Source organism: Acomys minous (assembly GCF_964271855.1).
Source record: "Acomys minous genome assembly, chromosome: 1".
NCBI classification, from domain to species: Eukaryota; Metazoa; Chordata; class Mammalia; order Rodentia; family Muridae; genus Acomys; species Acomys minous.
In genome coordinates, this window is record NC_140483.1 from 171,338,044 (window position 1) to 171,357,548 (window position 19,505).

A 19,505-nucleotide genomic window follows, 5' to 3' on the forward strand; every position below is an offset into this window, starting at 1 on the left:
AGAGAAAGTGCTCACCTGATAAAAATGATTTTTACTTTAGACGGAGCACATTTAATAATTGATGAAGCATTCTGATGACTTCTGCCATACAATTTTTGGCCATTGATCTATGAGGAATAAGGATCATTGGTTGAAACTAAAATTCTTCATTTCTTTAGTTTTTAATCATCTCGTCTAGCTAATAAGAAGTGAATTTCTCTATTTATCATATTACATACATTTTTCCTCTCCAGAACACAAATCAAAATTTGGATGTTCAATATAGAATATCGCATGGTTAAAGATAACATTAAGATGACACACATGAATTCTGATAACCCTGGACAGTTTGTAGAAACATCATTTTGATCACATAAAGAGAGAAGATAGTCAGCTTCCTGAATGACAAGGGCTCTGTGGCTTGCAGAGACTACCTGGTAAGCTTTGGTCTTAAGAAGCATACTCTGGGAAACAGGGTACTGAGTCATTCCCTGAGGCTCAGTACATGGCAGCAGACCATCTGTAAGCAGCACAGCACTCTACAGAAATGAAGCTGCCATCCCAGGGGTCCAGTTCTCGAACCACTGAGACCAGAGCTAGACTACACAACAGAGATGATGCAATACGTTGAGGACCACAAAGGCAGTGAAGTCATGCTGGTCCCCTTCAGGAGGCAAGGGACAGCAAACAATGTCTAAACACTATAAAGTATGGTCTGCAGACCTATTTTGGTTGGCAGGCTGAGATACTGCTTGCGTTAGCCTTGACCTCACCTAATCTCACCCCCAATGCTTATTTCATTATGGATTTGACCTCCAAAATGTCCAGTGGGTCAGCATCATTACTGGGGAATGCTTGGTCATTTGGCATTTCAAAAGCTCCTAATAAAAATAAATCACACACAAAAATGTTTTTGAAGTGTGATTTTTATTGTTATCTTGGGGTAAAAAAACTGTTTCTGGTGCTACAGAGTCAATACCTTTAACATGAGCCAACGGGACACAAACTATGTTGTAGAGATTTGGTGTGGAGCCAAATTTGCTACGCCTCAATTCTATTGGGGAACAGATGCTTTTTTTAGTCACTATACAATGTCTGGGTAACTTTCTGGAAACTCAGGTTTCCGCTATCTAATGCAGCAATAGCAAATTCAGAACCATCTAGCAACACCTACCTCTAGAAGCTCATCGGCGATCTGCAGTCGGCCGTCTCTCCCTGCGGCCCCAGTGGGATCGATCCCCACTATAAACACGCTCATTCTGGTTCGATCTTTGTTCCCAGCAAGACTCAGACCCAACCCGCTCTGCCCTTTCTCCAGCTCGATCATGTGGAGCTGGCCTGCTAGGGATCCATAACGCTCTTGGATATTTTCTACATGGAAGAACAAATTCATTTACAGTTAATTCATAGCCAAATGCTTTAATAGAAAAGCTTATTTAGACTTATCTTAAGGGACATTATTAGTTTCAAAGTAATTTTTTTGGCAGCTAAAAGTTAGACAGACTGGCTGCCTGGACATCAGGACTGTTTTCTCATTTTCCCAGAATAATCAAATCCCAAGGGATTTTGTTGCATTGTGGGTGAACAGAGCATAATGTGAGACTAACCAGTTCACTTTGGTGGCACTGAGTCCAAGAGAAGTCATTCAAACTCATAAAGTCTCAGTAGCTAGGAAATTCAAGTGACCACTTGGGGAGAAGGGCAGAGCTAGAGTACCCAGAATACTTTTTTCATTGGTTAGTGGAAGCTTCTTCAACAAAGGAAAATCTGTGCTGTGTATCACATCATGATGGGCAGTTACCCAGAGGGAAGAGAGTGGTCTTCCCCAGTATGCAGAACCATCAGGTCAGGAGAAGGCAAAACACCTGTCCCAGCTTTAAGCAATCTCTCCTGGCTACATGATCCCAGATGTCCTGATCAACAGTTTGTCCACCTGCTTTAATCTGAGAGGGTAAGGCCACAAGTAGGTGCTCAAAACAAAAGGCCACGCCAGGGTCACTGAGAAGCCCAGCCCTGTTACCCATGTCAGTGAGTCATCTAAGAAACGAAACATCAACCATCCCACATGGGTAGTCCTAAATTCTTATTTTAAACCATTATGTTTAGTGGTAATCTGATTTAAAACAAACAAACCACCATCTGTACCATTCAGATAACTTTGATTAGGTGATCACATCTGACAAGTCATCTCTTAGAAAATTACTATAGGGCTGACCTGGACTTATGCTGATTCTTTCTTACATCAATTAAATAAACATCTCTAGACTCCTTTCACAATCAGGCAGGGTAAATTTCATGTTCTATGCTTTCTAAATTATGTGTACTGCAGATTTCTTAAAGCAAATAAGTTGTTAAAACAAAACTTTGCTGGCGGGACGGCTCAGTGTTAAGAGCATTTGTTGCTATCGCAAAGAGCCCAGGTTCGGGTCTCAGCAACCACAGAGTGCTTCACAATCACTTATATAACTCCAGTTTCAGAGGATCCGAGGACCTCTTGGCATTTCCCAGGACTCCAGGAACACATGTGGTACATACACAAACATTCAGGCAAAAGCATTCATCCACATAAAATCAAACACGTAAATCTAAACAATTTTTTAAATTAAAAATTTTAATATGATGACACACTCATGACTTCTGGCCCAGTTTTCGTACAGAACACTATGTCATCATTCCTCAGACGTTACCCAATACAGTATTAGCAACCGAGAAAACTGCATTCAAAACTTGAGACAACTTGCCAGATGCCCAAAGAGTTGATCTTAATAATTATGATGTCACCATTCTAGTACCCCAAATTCCAAAAATTCAGGGCATAATACCAATAACCATCAGATACTACAAAGAGGAATCTCTGGCTTGTACAAGGCAGTGGATGTTCAAGAGCTGACCCAGAACTGCGTCCTGAGACAATGCCTATAACAGCCATGTAAGAAGCACGGGGGCTTTATGAGACGCATGCGCTTATAGTAAAGGAGGAAGTTGATGTCATGCCTCAGTAATGCATGCTCTATTCAAAGAAAACAAACAGTACTTCTACCACCTACCATGTTTCACTAGAGTTGAAACATTGTTCATTAAAAAAAAAAACACCTAGAGCTATTTTAATACTTCTGATAATTAAGGACATCTCAAACAGATAACTTACTCCAGCTATAACCAAACTCATCCTCTTTGTCCACATCTTCTGAGACCGTGATAGCAGAAGACTGTGCACAATCACTACCCATCTCTGAGAACGCTGAGGGAGAGGAGGGAGGAACACCGGACAAAGCAGCCTTCTCTGACTCGGATGCTGACTGGCTGGGTGCCTGTTGGGACAAGAAGAATTCAGTGGGCATGTGCAAGCTCATGAGAATGTTAAGGAAAACAAATAAGAATATAATTCCAAAACCAAAGGCCAGCTCTAAAATGTCCTCCAAATAACGTTAACGCTTACCCCGTGCATGTAAGAAATGTTAGACAGGGATTTGGGAGTCAACACACTTCATTAAATTGTTATTTGCTAATGTAAACCAATGAACAGTTCAATCTGAGGGCTTAAATGACTTATGGGAGAATATAGTTCAAATTTCTGTTACCTAGTGAAAAAAAAGTAAGGATATATAAAAGATCTTATGGGTCATTCAAGTCTATCAAGAAACAAACCAACAGAAAGAAAATCAACAAAGAGTATATCCCTTAAAACTTGTTAGTGGTGAAGGTACCTCAAAGCCTGAGGACCTGAGTTCCATCCCTGGGCTCACACAGTAGAAGGAAAGAACTGATTGTCACAAGTTAGTGACGGATGAGCTCCATGTCTATGATGCACACCACACATGTGCATGCCCACGCACGCATACCCACAAAACAAATAAATGTAATGAGAGTAACAACAAACTGTGGGCATCTGGGGACTGAACCTGAGATCCTGAGTATACAAGGTGAGTGTTCCACTGAGTCACAGCCCGAGCCCCACCCAAACAATTCTTTGTTGCTAAATGAACCTTCTTGCTGAACAACTCTGAACAAATCTACAAGAAATAGCACTACACATGCAGGCTGCCTGCCTGTTAATGTGGAGCACACAGTCTCACTTCTGTTGGGTGTGGGTTTAAGATCACCTCCAATTTTTTAATGCCACAGTGGCTGGCAGGGGATCCTTTAAATAAAACCAGATGTGCCATGCCTGTTGTCACTTAGGACTGGTACTAATTTAAAATATGATTTGATATAATCAAGTTCTTATCTGAGTTCCCTAGTAGCAGGTTAGAATTTGGAAGGCCTGTAAACTCTCAAGTTCCCGTTTGTTTCTTTTTTTTCTTTCTTTTTATTTATTTATTTATTTATTTATTTTTTATTTTTTTGGCAAATGAACAGACTACTAAGGCCTGTGAAGGGAAAATGTTTGTTTAAAATCAGGCGCTAGCCTTCTTTCTCCTTAGTCCCTTTCTATTACATTTATTTGTTTATCATGTTAGCATATGTGACTGGGGAGTGCACATGCTTCAGGGTGAGTATGGAACACAGAGAGTAGCTTGCTAGAACTGGTTCCCACGCCATGTGGTTTCTAGGGTCGGAACTCAGGCCATGAGTCTTGGCGGAATGCTAGCCATTTTCCGTTTAGTTCTTACCATAAGCATTTTGTATCAAACCTTACAATCTTCTCCGGTCTCCACAGTTAGACAGTACCTGTGCCTTAAGATCAGGGATGATCAAATAAAGGACTCGTATCATTCAGTCCCTGAGGTTCTCAACCTATAGATATGTTTTTCTACCTTTTATGCCACCTTTATGAAAAATATCACCCACATAACCTGTTGTGATTTATGTGTGAATTTATTTATTTATTTTTAAGAAATAACCTTTATTTTAAGAAATAAACTAAAAGAAGACACTCCTAAACACTTAAGACTAATTAACAGCGGTAGGAATGCCACAAAGCATACCAACATGTTAAATACAATCCTTTTGCTAATTCAAAATGCACACAGTTTACCAGTAAGGCACAGGGCTGGCTGACAGATTCAGGGCAACTGATTTCAGGCACAGAATTTGCTGTACTAACAATGTTCAGTTTACACATCATTGGCCAGATAAATAAAAGTTACAAGTGCCAATGAAATCCCTGCTGTCTTCCAGACTATCTCAAATAGTATACAAATAAAACTGTGCAAGCACACCAGAAACCTCACTTGGTCTAACCGAATTCAGACATCACACTAAAGACAAGACATGTACTTAAGAAGCTTTCTGGTTAAAAGGAAAATTACTTCTTTATCATCAAAAATTATTATTTGCTGACATGAATTAATTCATATATATATATTTTTTTATAGCTCTTTCTGCATTGTTGCTGCTGCTGTTGTTGTTTTACTTAATAATTAAGGAAAAACTCTGCTCATCTCAAAACCTCTTCAGTACTACAGACACAACACTAAGTACCTATCAAGCCAACTGACTGATCAGAGAACTGATCAGATTTGCCTTCCTCTTGGAGGGGGCAATTAAGGCCTCTATTTGCCTGTATCAAGACTGTGTAACTGGCTTGTTATCCACACTTCTTGAAATTTATTAACAAAAATATGTATTTTACAAAGGTCGTTTAACTTTGTTGGTGAAAACAAAAATACAGCGGCAATCATCCCAAGCCTGTGTGCACACATCAAGTAAAATGAGCATGCACATCACACAAAAACAAACCCACGCTGAACATGTTGCCTGGAGACAAACCTTAAACGGCGTGGGAGCAGAAGGGTCAGTTGGGGAACAATGGGAGATGACTGCACTTGAATGCTGTAACGCCTACAGCAACAGAAAACATAGCGCTTCAGGTATGGCTTCCTCCCTTAGCCATGACACAGTAAAGTGAAAGTCCAATGAATATTCATAAAGCGGTTTCTCCCCTTTCTATTACCAAATTATAATATAAAAATTTATAATTTGTTGTTTCAAATTTGGTTTTATAATTCCATTAGAATACGAGAATATACCCGTCAAGAGTGGTGAGTAGAGAACCAGTTATTTTTCTTGATCTGGCATTTATTTATTTATTTATTTATTTATTTATTTATTTTGACATTACCACATTGTCATATTTTTAAGCAGCAGGCATCGCTCTTTACACTGAAATGGCCACAGGTGACTAGTGCCCAGTGCATCTTGCTGTGATGTGACAGTTACACCACCACTAGGTAACAGAGAACTTTCAGCTCCATGAAAATCTTTAGAGACCATCGCCATGGGCACTGTCGGTTCTGAGTGGAGACATCACTGTACAACACACCCACAAACACGTACGTATCATTCTTAAACGTGTCTGGGACAAGATTCATTCAATGGGATAAACCATGCAGCAGTCGCTCTCTCCTCAGGAGCGCCATGCTTCCCACCAGTGGCCTTTAGTCCAGGTTCCCTGGGCTTTCAGTGAGAGGCACGAGGACAGCCCCAGCCTTAGGGCTCTTTTGTGTTTCAGAGATTTGCTGTAAACACAAAATAAGATTTAACCATACCATAGCAATTTAACCCAAGAGCGTGAGTTGTTACCTGAATAAAAGCTTGATCTGTTATTTATGTAGATGTACTTAATGAATATTCAGAAGGCCTTGTCATACACACACACACACACACACACACACACACACACGCACATACACACACACACCATTATTTGCAGAGTGATTAACTAATGGAAGGGCTTTTAGTTGTAAGACAATCCAAGGTTTGAGAAATTTGTATTTAATACTAATTTATACAAATGGTAACAAAAATGTAAGCATAAAAGTTAAACCACACTAAAATGCAGGAAAAGGACTGATCTCTCTTTTTTAATTTCAGTTAAAAAATAAATATTCTCTGGCAGAACAAAATGCTTAGAAATAACTTGCATGTCCAGTCAGAACACACAGTGGTTTGTTTTCTTTGTTTTTCTGACTACATGTAATAAACAGTGAGCTAGGACAAACGCACAGTAAAAACAACAAAACATTTGCAAAGAATGAGAAGACAACGGACAGTATCCAACCTTGTCAGTGGTGAGCTGGAGAGAGTCTGCAAATGGGTTAGTGCTGCTGAAGCTGTACTTAGGGTAAAGGCTGTGCGGCAAGGAAGGCAAAGGGGATTTCTAAAAGGAAAGAGAAGATGCGCTGAAGGCACAAGAAATGTACGGCAACAACCCAACCTCAAGAACAAAGTGTTTAATTCCGTAGAGCTGCCTGTGAGAACCGAAATCGGCCACAGTGGCTCACAGCGGCTCACAGCATGCTCCTCTTAAAAAGCTACCTAAGGCTTGTTTCTAATGACTGGAGCCTACACCCAAGCCTAATCATCCGCAAAGGAAACCAGACTGTCAAACTGACCTGAAGTTTCTTCCATTTTCCCTGAAGGTTTTACTACCACGGAGTGAACACATGTCCCCTAAGTATCAATACATCTATTTCAGAAGGCGAGCCAGAACATTGGTTTTTATTTACTTTTAGAAGTAAGTGACATTACTTTTCAATGGTTTGTTTAGAATGCACTGTAAATACTTACCTGCCGGCTCATCAGTAACCTTCATTCTTTATACTGTTCCCCATTAAGGAAACTGTACTCTGACCAGCCACTAGACAGTGATCTACAACAGTCACATTTTTAAACTTTAAAGGGGAAGGAAGGAAGGAAGAAAGGAAGGAAGGAAGGAAGGAAAGAAAGAAAGAAAGAAAGAAAGACAGACAGAAAGAATCACGATATAACGGGTTCTACTCTTCACCACTTTTTGTGGAGATCTGACAGATTCATATTTTAATGAAAGGAAAGAAAACTCTGACCAATCTTCTACATTACTGAAGAATTTACAGCTTTGGATAATACTTGAAGTTTGTGTTTAGTATTTCTCTTAGATTTTGTAACTTCACTGTAGTAAGCCCCCCTCCCCCCAGCAAGGACTGTTAAAATTGAATATACATATTAAAGGCAGGAAGTTGGCCAAATAGAATTTAGCACGTTCATATTTTTTTTTAAGAAGTAATTTCCTTAGCACAATAAATTCTTCCTTTCACACCCGCTATCTTTTCCTTCTATTGACTGGATCTTTCAAAGAAAATTGCAGACATTTAAAATTCATGTTGGCTCCAATTAAATGTTCCTGTTACTTCTCTCTGAAAAAGCCTCACTGCCAGGCATGGGGTGGAGGGACTGGTCACGTGACTCCATCCTGCATGAGAGCATGTCGGAGACACTGTCCTCCAGCTCCGGCACTGACGCTTATACCACATTACCCTTTCAATCTGCGCTTCCTGCAATGTTTTCCCCGAGAGGCAAGGCAGGAAAAGATATGGGTACAATGACATTTCTGTTCCTCTCAACTTCCTCCCTGCTTTTCAGTTGAAAATGTCAACTCCTGCTTTACTCAAGAGAGGAGTACAAGTGCCAAGAAACATGACCACTTAGTAAGATGAAAGAAATGACTGGGCAGTGGAAAACACTGGGGTCCTCGTGGTGTGGGTGGAGATTATTTCTGGTCGTCATGCATGGCAGATCCAGGGCCTGTCCTTTGTAACTATGTGGAACAACAAAAACAGAAACATGATGGACAAGACACAGAATTCCAAGAGTCACTAATTTTTAGTTTTCTTCAGATCTTAAAAGATTTCAATTTGGTGCTGTCAGAGGAGGAGCCATGCACATGGGATGGCAGGTCACTTCTGCAAATAGGGAAATAATTACAGAAGTGATAGTTTGCTAAGAAAACATTCAATGATAAAGTGTCGCAAAGGCAACTGAAGGGCCCCTGAAGTGGCCCACACAGCAGTCAGAGTGTGCACAGCCCTAACTCAGCTTGTCACACTGGAGGGATTATAAAGGACATGCTGTGGAGTCCTCATGCCTCTGTGGCCACTGCACAGAGGGACAGTTTGGCTTCTCAACTGTGTAAGATTTCCCAGAAGCTTTATCCTCTGCCCACAAAGAAAACCCCATTACACAGGGACTCTTCAGTAAGAGCATTTGCGGTGTTCCTGCTTTAGCTAACCGGAGGCCTGATTACTCCCATTTGGAAGTAAATCATCACCAACAAAGAATATCTCATTTTAAATGCAAAATTAATTCTACTTTCCCAAAGCAAAATGTGTCTAACTTGACTAAACATGTCATTTCTAAGCAAGATTTATCCTGGAATAATTGCTATAAAATTAGGTGTCATTATGCCTCAAATAAAAAAATAGGAACATTTTCCAGGTGTATGAGACAATATCTTTCCAGCTCATTAGAAAATGTGATTGGCGTTGAAAGAAATGTTTGTAGTTTAAGTGTTCAAAGTAATATTAAGAATCGCTATTCAGTAGTTTATAATATTATCCTAAATGATATGAGTTAGAAATTAAAATAAAACAAGAAAGAGAATAAACCCTCCCACACACACAAAAAAAATAACTGTAACTCAACTTAAACATCCATTTACAATATTACCATGCCGTGTCTGTGTTTAACACAACAAATGTTAACAAATGTAAGAAGATTTGTAGTTATTTAAACAAACTGAATAGCATTTGCAAAGAATGCAGCATGAGGCAGCCCTATCATTTGGCAGATTTTCTATCTGAATGGATAATTATTACCTAACAATAAACAACTGAATGGCTAAAAACTGCAGATGTGACGAGAACTGCTTATGTTCAGCAGCACTACATTTGTTCCACGCCATGAACCCCAGACCGGAGCCACACCTGGCTTGACAGCAAGGAGACAGACCAGCAACATAAACCTGGGTGCTGTTTCTGGAGGCCAAAAGCGTTACCTCACTCTTCTCACAGGGTGCTGCCACTTTCCTTCCATCCCTTCAACATTAATATCTTAAATACTTAATTTTCCAGGGTAGACGTCAATGTATTTTGCATATAACACCACACATTTTAAGCCTCACATGATGTGTCTGACTGCCCTCACACGCACAAACACTTTTCTTTCAAAGCTAACCAACCTCAGACCTGACGGTAAGCAGGGGTCTGGGGAATGCATGCACAAGCTTTTACGCCCAGAAGCAGAGCCTCCTGGAGCTTCAGGAGTTTGAGGAAGTTAGTATTAAGAAAACCCTGCTCTGAGGGAATGTGGATGTCTCTGAATAACTTTCCTAGAAGGATGTGGAACAGATTTTTAATAACTACTCCATATGAAGATACTTTGCAATGAGACATAAAGAAAGAACCAAAACCATCATTAAACTAATGGCAAAATGTTCACCTTTGGCATCAATAGGCATATCAAATATACTCAGCATCCGTTTGTACCCTTTCTATTAATAATAGCCACTGATGTTCTTATGTATTCTTAAGATTGGTTTTCATTCAGGGACTCACTACATAGTACCAATAGCATCGAGTTTATAACCTCTCCTTCTTGGTCTCTGGACATCTGCCATTGCAGGAGTGAAACACTATGACTAATTTCTAAAATACATTTTAAAAGTGCTGTAACAAGGATGACAAGGAATCTAGTGGGCTGGTAGGTTTCTGTCCTCAAGGCTCTACGATGACCTGTATGTTGACGGCAGCTGAAGATGAATTATGAAATGATTTCTATATAAGCAGAGTGTACTGTATGAGAATTCTGTGTCCAGTGGAGTACACAAATATGTTAAGATCTAATGATGTGACTGCACAGATGAGAGAGTCTATCTAGAGGACAAGTTTAGAAAAAAATGGAGTCTATGCATTCTAAGATACTCAACTAAAGACGACTGGCATTTAATCTACATATTACATTATATTCCATTCAGGAATTTGGGTAGTTTTTAACCAGAATGAATACTAACAAGATATCAACTTGACATGGTAACAAAGTAATGTATTTCTATATATTTTGAAGTCTTCACACGTAGAGCAGAAGAGATTTGCAGGGAATCTCAGTATTTCAATACAGCAAAGGAAACCTTTCATCAACACTTTCTGAGACTTCAAAATTGGTAGGTGTACATGCAGACAACTTGGCTCTCACTGCATTAGACTCCCAAGTTGAGCACTGTTTTAGTATGCCTACCTTGCCCTTTGTGTTCGCTTACCCTTGGTCTGTTTATAATGCTCTGTACCATAAACACTACAGGGTTGCCTGCTTTCCGAATGGCTTCCACGGCTTGTTCATGGCTTGCATCTCTGAGGTCCATTCCATCCACCTGCAATGGAAGGCCTGAGCTTAACATTTCATGACACTAGAGAACAAAAGAGCAACTTGGATCAGGAGTTCTGAGGCTCCTTTCAGTCCTGGGAGATTTGATTCAGTGTCAAAAATAAAAGGAGTCAGGCTGCACAACTCTCATCTGTCCAGTGGACTTGTGGCATCTGGTCTGAACACAGATTCAACTGAAGTCATAACCAATTGGAGTGAGGCTCTGTTCTGTGTTCCTCAGAGTACTAGTTGCTCTGTTATGTTTATGAATCAGGCTTTGTATAAGCACCCTTAAGGAAACAGCTTAGGGAGATTCATTCAGGGACCACTTCGATGAAGCCAGTGCTGTACAGCTAATTCTTTGTACACTGATGTGCTTAGGACATGGTGGCAGGAAAGATTCCTTATGGGTTTCTCTTAAGGAAATGTAAAAGATAAACAAAATAGTGATATTTGGAAAAGTCAGATGACTGTAAGGTTAGTTTTGCAAAGAGTCTGCAGTAGATGTGGCAGAAGTTTGGAAGCCAAGATTTTTTTTTGTTAGCTTCTTATATCAGTAGCTTGAAAAGCAAGTCATTTTGTAATGGTCTTTGAGTGGCAAGCATCTCAGCTTATGCACTAGATGGTGAGAGGGAATGTGAGGAAAGGGTTGTACGCCAATCCTGTCAGGTAATTGTAGATTCTTCACTTCCAATTACCAAGTAAAGCTCAGAGTGGACACAATTCTGCAGAGGAAAATCGATCATTAAGTCCTGCCATAGAATTATATACATTTAGTTAAAAGCCTCTCTCAGGTTGATACTCTGCTGATATAACAATGTGTTTCAATTCATACTAAAATGGCCTTTAATGTTTCTAACAAGTCAACGTTCATACCAACTGTACGCAAACTAAACATCATTACTCAAATTCAAAGCAAGCACATGAGCCCAGGCCTGTAATAGAATCTCCTGGCCCTCAAGGGCCCAGCTTCCTATTTCCTGGAGAACTCAAACATGTAATGTACTGAAGAAGTCATTATTAACTTATACGCAGGTATTTTACAACGCACACCAAAACACTTTCTTTGCAATTTGAAAGGGAAGTTTTAATTAATGTTTTATTCTTTATTTCATATTTTAATTGTTTTAAAGAGCATGTGGGAGTAAACAATGACTAATAATGTCTAAAGATGACTGCAAATAATTCTTATTTTTCTCTTCAGTCAAAAATGTATTTAATAATTAAAGAATATAATTTGAATATTCTAGTCACAATTTAAATTGAAATTTTTAGATGGAGTTGTAACTATAAGAAAGAATTCCATTAAAGGTGAAAATATCCCATTTAATGAGAGTAGGCCAGTATGTTCTGCCATTGGTTCTCATAGATGGTCACAGGGAAAAGAAAGGCACAAGATGTCTGTTCCCTCTCAAATGTCAATCTCTGTGTCTTCAGCTTCAGATAATGAATGTATAGATAAATGAATGAGCAATCCAATCCAAAAGCTTTGTATGTTCAATTTACAGCTCCAGCGGAATTGAACCCAAGGCCTTGACATGCGATGACCACCTGGCACTGAGATAAATGTCTAGCCAAAGTACTCACTCTAAATTATGACTGTTATATCATAAGCAACCTTCTGAACCAGGAAGGAACTTTAAAGTAAGTCCTGTGGACTGAGAAAATGAGTCAATCACTTATAGAAGGTAAGCACAGTGCCCACCACATTCATAACATCTTAACTTATCAGTTACTTCTTTCCTTTTACTCTGTAAGTTAGAAAAAAAATGGGTCAGACTCCCACTTCTCAGTATTTTAACCCTAACTGTGCCTAATCTGATCAGGTGATTTACTGTAGTGCTCGGCAGGGCTTTGGTTACTTCTCTAATCGGCTTCCTTGTGGCCAGGCAGGTGCAGTGCCTTGACTACTGTGGCCATTAGCTCCTGGCCCAGCACCAGAAACACAGCAGCTGCTCTTGTACACCAGTAAATGCGTGGGCAGCACTACCGCTCCTGAGGACTCTGGCAAACATACCAATTTTTAATTAAGGCTGACATAGGGTTTGACTATATGTTTCTCTTTTACATATGGCAAAGTCTATGCCACGCATGTGCATACATAGGTCCTTCTGTGGGGAAGAGATAGAGTGCTGAGGAGGTGGCGTCTAGCTTTCATGAAACATTCATTGAAAAAGTAATCAAGTTCTTAACATTGAAAACTTTAGACTAAAAGACTCCTGTAGGGAAAAACAACCCTCACTCAACAAAGTGAATCTGCACTGAAATGACTATAATAAAGTATTTCTTAAAATAATAGCTTACTGGAAAACCTAACTATGATATATATGTTTTCTCTGTGTATACATGATATTAACCTTTCAATTTCCCCCTAAGAAAATTTTTAAAAATTCATATACCTTAGGAACTTTAAAATTGGTTGTCTGTATCTTTAAATATAAGTTTTTATATCAAATATATAATTTGTCATCGCAGACATACAAAAATATTAGATAAAAATAAGAAAATGCTTGAATGGTAAACATATGACTCTAACACCGAGGCAAAGAGTGAACATAAGAATGGTACCTCCCTTGCTAAAGTAAGTGAACAATGAAAAACAAAAGCTCAGTGGAGGTTACCTCAACTACTCTGTCTCCGGGCTTCAAGGTTCCATTTTTGCCAGCAGGACTGTCTTCAAGAACATGTTTGATGAAAATTCCCCTCATCACTTCACCATTGCTCAGTCGGCTCCCCATCCCTCGACCACCAACAATGCTGATGCCCAAGGACTTGCTTGGTTCTCTCCAAAGTTCCACCCTATAAGAAAATAAAATAAAATTATAAACTCCCAGAGAAAAATGCAAAGGAAAAGCTCCCTGAGTTTTAGAATTTCTTGCAGATGATACTGTCTTATCATGGCCATTGCTAAAATGAAACACCATGAACTAAAAGCAAGTTGGGGAGAAAGGATTTATTTCAGTTTATACTCCCACATTTCTGTTCATCATCATCAAGGGAAGTCAGGACAGGAACTCAAACAGGACAGGAACCTGGAAACAGGAGCTGATGCAGAGGCCATGGAGGGGAGCTGCTTCCTGGCTTGCTCTTCATGGCTTACTCAGCCTACTTCCTTACAGAACCCAAGACCACCAGCCTAGGGATATCACCACCCACAATACACTGAGCCTACGCCCCCAATCACTAATTAATTCCATGCCTTACAGATGGATCATATTGAGGCATTTTCTCAATTGAGGCTCCCTCCTCATGATGTCCCCAGCTTGTGTCAAGCTGACACAAAACAAGCCAGTACAGACACGGAGGACATAGGCAATAAAAATATAGGCAAACTGGCCTTCATTAAAATGAGAGAAAAAAATACAACTCACAGAAGGAAAATGACATTTGGAATTAGTAAGCAGAACGTATGAATGACCTTTGTAAAATCCAGTTATAAAAACCCAAACAACTAGATTAAAATTAAGCAAGGGCCTAAATAAACATTTTTGCTACAGGTTTATAAATGTTTTATAAACATATGAAATAACAATTAACATCTGTAAAAACACAATCAGTATCCAATAGTACATTACCTTACACCCATCAGGGTAACAATATTTAGCAAACACAGAACGTGACTAGTGTTTATGAGACTGGAGAGAAACTGGAGCTCATGCATTGCTGGCGGAAATGTGACCGGTTACAGCCACAATGGAACATTAAAAATAGAACTACCATACAGAAACATGGTCAAAAGAATACAAGCCAGGGTCATGAAGACATATTTGGAACACCTACACCAGAAAAGCATTATCTATAGAAGGCAAGAGGTAGATTGAACCTTTGTGTCTCTTGGAAACAAATGAATAAGGGCTGGCAAGGGGACCTGGTGCATCAAAGTGCTGTGTAATCCTGACGCCCAAGTTTGATCCCTAGAGCCCACAGAAGCACAATGTGTTGGCTCCTGTCTGTCATCCCAGCACTCCTATAAGAAGATGAGGGGCGTAGGCAAGAGGACTGCCCAGAAGCTCTTAGCCAGGTAGCCTGGTGTACACAGAGCAGCAGAAACTTGCCTCAAATAAGGTAGGAGATAAACCAACATCCAGAAGTTGTTCTCAACCCTCCGCATGCACCTGCACTAATGCACACACATGCCACAATACAATAATAAATAACTGCTACATTTAAAAATGAATAAGCAAAGCTGATACATAGCTTATTGGAAGTTTATTCTGTCTTTAAAAGGAAGAAACTGCTGAAGTATGTTTCAACACACACAAAATCTAAGTATCCGATGCTATGTGAAACTGGGCAGCTAAATGAAGCAAAGGCCAAATGCCCATGGTTGTATTTACAAGAGGTCTAGAGCAGACATATTTGGAGACAGGAGATAAAATGGAGTTTTTGTTTTGTTTTGGTTTGTTTTTGTGGGGAAGTGGATACAGAGGTATTGCTCAGTGGACATAGTCTCAGTTTAAAAAGATGAAAATTCTTCTGTAGATTATGGTACTATAGTTATAGCAAAGGTTCTTAAAGCCTCCAAATCACACATTTACAAACAGAAAAATAAATACGTCTAATCACCATGGCATTCTAGTCATAAAAGATAATTTAAATACTTTCCAAATTGTGTGTTTTGCTGGTATTAATATTGGACTCACATTCTAGGCTAAAGTGCAAGCCAGTGAAGAAGTGCCATTTTGCAGGAGTGTTAATAATACAGTCATTAAATGATCAGGAGATTCAGCTATCACTGAACAGATGGCAGCTCCCAGGTTTAGCAGCCAAATCCAGGGAAAGAACACTTTTGCACACACTAATCAGAAGCTTGCCTCTGTAGGCGTCATTCTTGCCAGAGCAGACCTGGTCATTAACAGTCAGGGCATGAAGAACAGTGGCTGAAAATATTCTACATGAAATGATCCTTCCAGTACCTCCTGAGATTCCCTTAACTGCTTTGCACCTTCAACTCCAGGAAGCACAGTGCCTCCTTGCTGTTCTGTAAGTTGATTTCATATGCTACTGCCTTGGGGCCTTATCATTTTATCAACAGTATCCATATCCATACCGTAAGCACAGTACTCAGGAGGATAACTGCTAGCAGCTAAAGGGTTAAGGATGGAGGCTGAGGATCTAACTGGTAAAGTGACTGTTTGCTGTGTGGCAGGACCTAGGTTTAATATCAAGCACCACAAAAGGGAAGAGGTAAGGATGGACTTACAAGAGCATCTTGTGGAAGGATTAGGATGCAAGCATGAGGTGAAGTACAATGAGGAAGAGGTTCAGGGTGCCGATGAGGCCCCGAGTCCATCTCAGAGCTCATGGAAGACAATGATGTGGACACTAAGGACAAGAAGTCTACACGGTCCAGTGTGTCCTCAATACTGACATCTGAGGTGTTTCAGTGCTGCAAAGTGAAAGAAGTGGCAGAAAGAAAGGGCTAGTGTGGGGTGGTGGATGTGACAGATGAGATACATGGCACAAACATTTCCCTTTTGGTCAGAACACTTTTTTGTTGTTGTTAACTGAAAATACATAATCCTTGAAAGCTGATCTTTTAGTTGGAAGGAATTGGACCATAATCTTTGTGAATTAAAAAAAAAAGCTAAAATATTATGTAATATTTTCTCTCTAGGAAGTCTATAAAAATTAAAGAAACCAACATCCATTTCTATTTTTATATTTATATTATTTGTGTGTCTGTGTGTATGTATATGTACATATGCACATATGTGCACCTGTCAGTGTGAATGTACATACAGTGTGAATGTATGCAGGAAACAGAAGAGGGTACTCAGCCCCCTTCACCTTTTTTTTACAGTAAGTGGGTAAAAGAAAGAACGTAGCCAATGTATGTAAATATTTTAGAACCCAGGTAGTACTCTTGAACTTTTAAGAAAAATTTAAAAAGGAATGACATGAAATGTCCCCTAAGACTGTTCATTGCTAACTGTGAGTTAGAAATATTTCTGGAGTAATACAAGTAGCAAACCATATAAGGTTTAGGTGTTCCAAAACCATTCTTCAAGGGGGCTGAATAATTTTTTCACTTAATCCTAATATCAAGCCTGGAAAGTACACACTCTTTAGACCCCTCTTCACAGATCCAGGGACTTTGGCAAGCAGAGTTGGGTACTCTAGTGGATTGCAAAGTTTAAATGCACTATCATGATGTAAGGTCTGTGAAATCTTAATGCAGAGGACAGCCAAAGGATCACAGAGGCAAGAAGCTAGGCTGATTACTCATTAGACACAACATGGGGACTATACATGGGAAAGAAGGCCACCTGTCAAGAAACACTTTGTGGAGCATGAGCTGGCTCTGGGACCAGACAGCCAGGTTGTGTGAGCTGAGTCCCCGCCCTGCTTTTCTGCTACTCGAACACAGGACATGAGGCATCCTGAGTAGTCTCTTTGTCTTATTTATCTCAGCTGTGGAATGGAGCCAATAAGAAATCTCTAGTAAGATGGTCCTTGTGAGGAATATGTACCTAACATATAATTGAAAAATGAAAACTTTGGCATAGAATAAGCAACAAAAAATCTATGATGATAATGATGATTGTGGTGCTGATGGTGGTGATTTCCACAGGATCAGCAGGAAGTATATACTATTCTAGCTATATAATGACTGAGCAAATGTATACCCACCTCACCAAACCTATACATTTTGTAAAGACAAGGTGCCGTTATTGACAGAACACTTTTAAAAGGTTATAAATATCATTTTGAGAAAATTCATGTATTGAAATAAAAGTGCAAGCTGCTATGGTCACCATCAAAAGAAACAGGATAATTTCAAATAAAGTTTCAAAATGCGTATGAATCTATAAACCAGTAATTCTATGTCTGGATACATATCCTAGATAAGATTTCATGCACATACATAAAAATACACATTCACTGCACAGAATTGGTATCATAGCACTGTTAGCCACCCAAGTATTAGCTATGGCCCAAGTCAGATCTTTAAGAAGCAAGTATGATACAGATTTCCAAAGCAAAGATGAAAAAGTAAGCAAACTGGAAAATAATACACGTGGAAATCACTAGCAAAAATCTAATCTATTTATGCTTATTTTACAATTGGAATTTATAAATTACAGTTTTGTATATATGATGCATGTGCAGAGGCGCGTGTGCCACGGTGTGCATGCGGAAGTCACAGGACAACTTTGTAGAGTTGGTTCTCCCTTTCCGCCTTTTGTAGGCTCTGGGAACTGAATGCAGATAATCAGGTCAACTTGGCTTGAAGAATCTTTACTGCTGAGCCCTTTCATCAGTCCATTTTACAATCCTTAATACTTATCTGACAAGTATCCTCCATTGCAACACAAGTCTTCTGCCTCCAAATTTAAAAGCTAGCCCCATTATACAAATGAAGAGCTTTCTCAATATAGATAATGGTATGAATAGGCAGCAAGCTAATTGGTTATTGAAGAAATTGAAACTGAAAACTCCTTTAAGATGGCTGGAGATGTTGAGTTTCTCTGAAATGATAGAAAATAGTCTTTTCTATGTTTTGAAAAATGTTGCTGTAGGCTGAAGCTCATTTGTGACCAGGCAACATCACAGCGCAAGGTTCTGTAGTAGTGGATAATTTTAGAGCTCAATCGTGATTACTGTATTTAACATCCCACATTGTTCTTTGCTTCAAGTATCTCTAGATCTTACCTGACCGAGGAGTGTCTTATCTTCCTTGAAGGCAAAATTTATATATTAGACTTACTTCCTAGTTACACTGCACATTATCAACTTTGTTTCTGGGTCTGTACCCAAGACTCAGTGATCCCCATTACACAGAAGCTGACTTGGCTCAGTGTGAGCATGTTAGCAGGTCTTCATGTTCCAGTGTTTTGACTGGGCATATTCAAGTCTTCTTTGCTGCATAGGAACCAGTGGCAGCAAGTATAAGGCTTTGAACAAACTCAGCCTATGACAGCAAAGTTCCTTTCTTACAGTTCTGTCTTTCTTTCATACTTAACAGTTTGTGTGTGTGTGTGTGTGTGTGTGTGTGTGTGTGTGTGTGTGTGTGAGAGAGAGAGAGAGAGAGAGAGAGAGAGAGAGAGAGAGAGAGAGAGAAATATATATAATTTAAATGTAAACATGTAAACAAACATAATGTTAAAATCTAAACAAACATTTGGCACTATACTCAAAACTATTCAGAATATTTATTCCGACTACCTTGCATACTTTTCTCTAGATAATTGTCTTTATTGTCTAGTACAGGCCCTAGTATATAACTTATTTTTAACACTCACACTCTCTCTTCTCTCTGTCTCTCTCCATACACACCCACTGAATGGGCTGGACATAGAAGTAGTCCTTACCGCCGAGGCTGACTCCAGCTGCTGTAGGCTGCATTCTGCAGTTCACTTTCTTCCCCTTCTCCTTCTTCTCGCTCTGGTAGTTCTGGAATGTCT

General features: G+C 39.5%; 1 protein-coding gene across 12 annotated transcripts in view; it reads right to left on the reverse strand.

Moving 5' to 3' along the window:
- MPDZ (multiple PDZ domain crumbs cell polarity complex component) overlaps positions 1–19,505 on the reverse strand; it is a 152,047-nt gene that overhangs the window by 31,956 nt on the left and 100,586 nt on the right. For 6 of the 12 annotated variants that reach the window (XM_084789387.1, XM_084789384.1, XM_084789383.1 and 3 more), the window contains 8 exons: positions 19,413–19,505; positions 13,719–13,896; positions 10,994–11,104; positions 6,983–7,081; positions 5,692–5,763; positions 3,128–3,290; positions 1,154–1,350; positions 16–107 (listed from right to left, as the gene is read on the reverse strand). In XM_084789387.1, the coding sequence (XP_084645513.1) occupies positions 16–107; positions 1,154–1,350; positions 3,128–3,290; positions 5,692–5,763; positions 6,983–7,081; positions 10,994–11,104; positions 13,719–13,896; positions 19,413–19,505 (1,005 nt within the window). The remainder of the gene's footprint in view (positions 1–15; positions 108–1,153; positions 1,351–3,127; positions 3,291–5,691; positions 5,764–6,982; positions 7,082–10,993; positions 11,105–13,718; positions 13,897–19,412) is intronic. The other 6 variants (XM_084789386.1, XM_084789385.1, XM_084789388.1 and 3 more) reach the window with 3 other exon arrangements.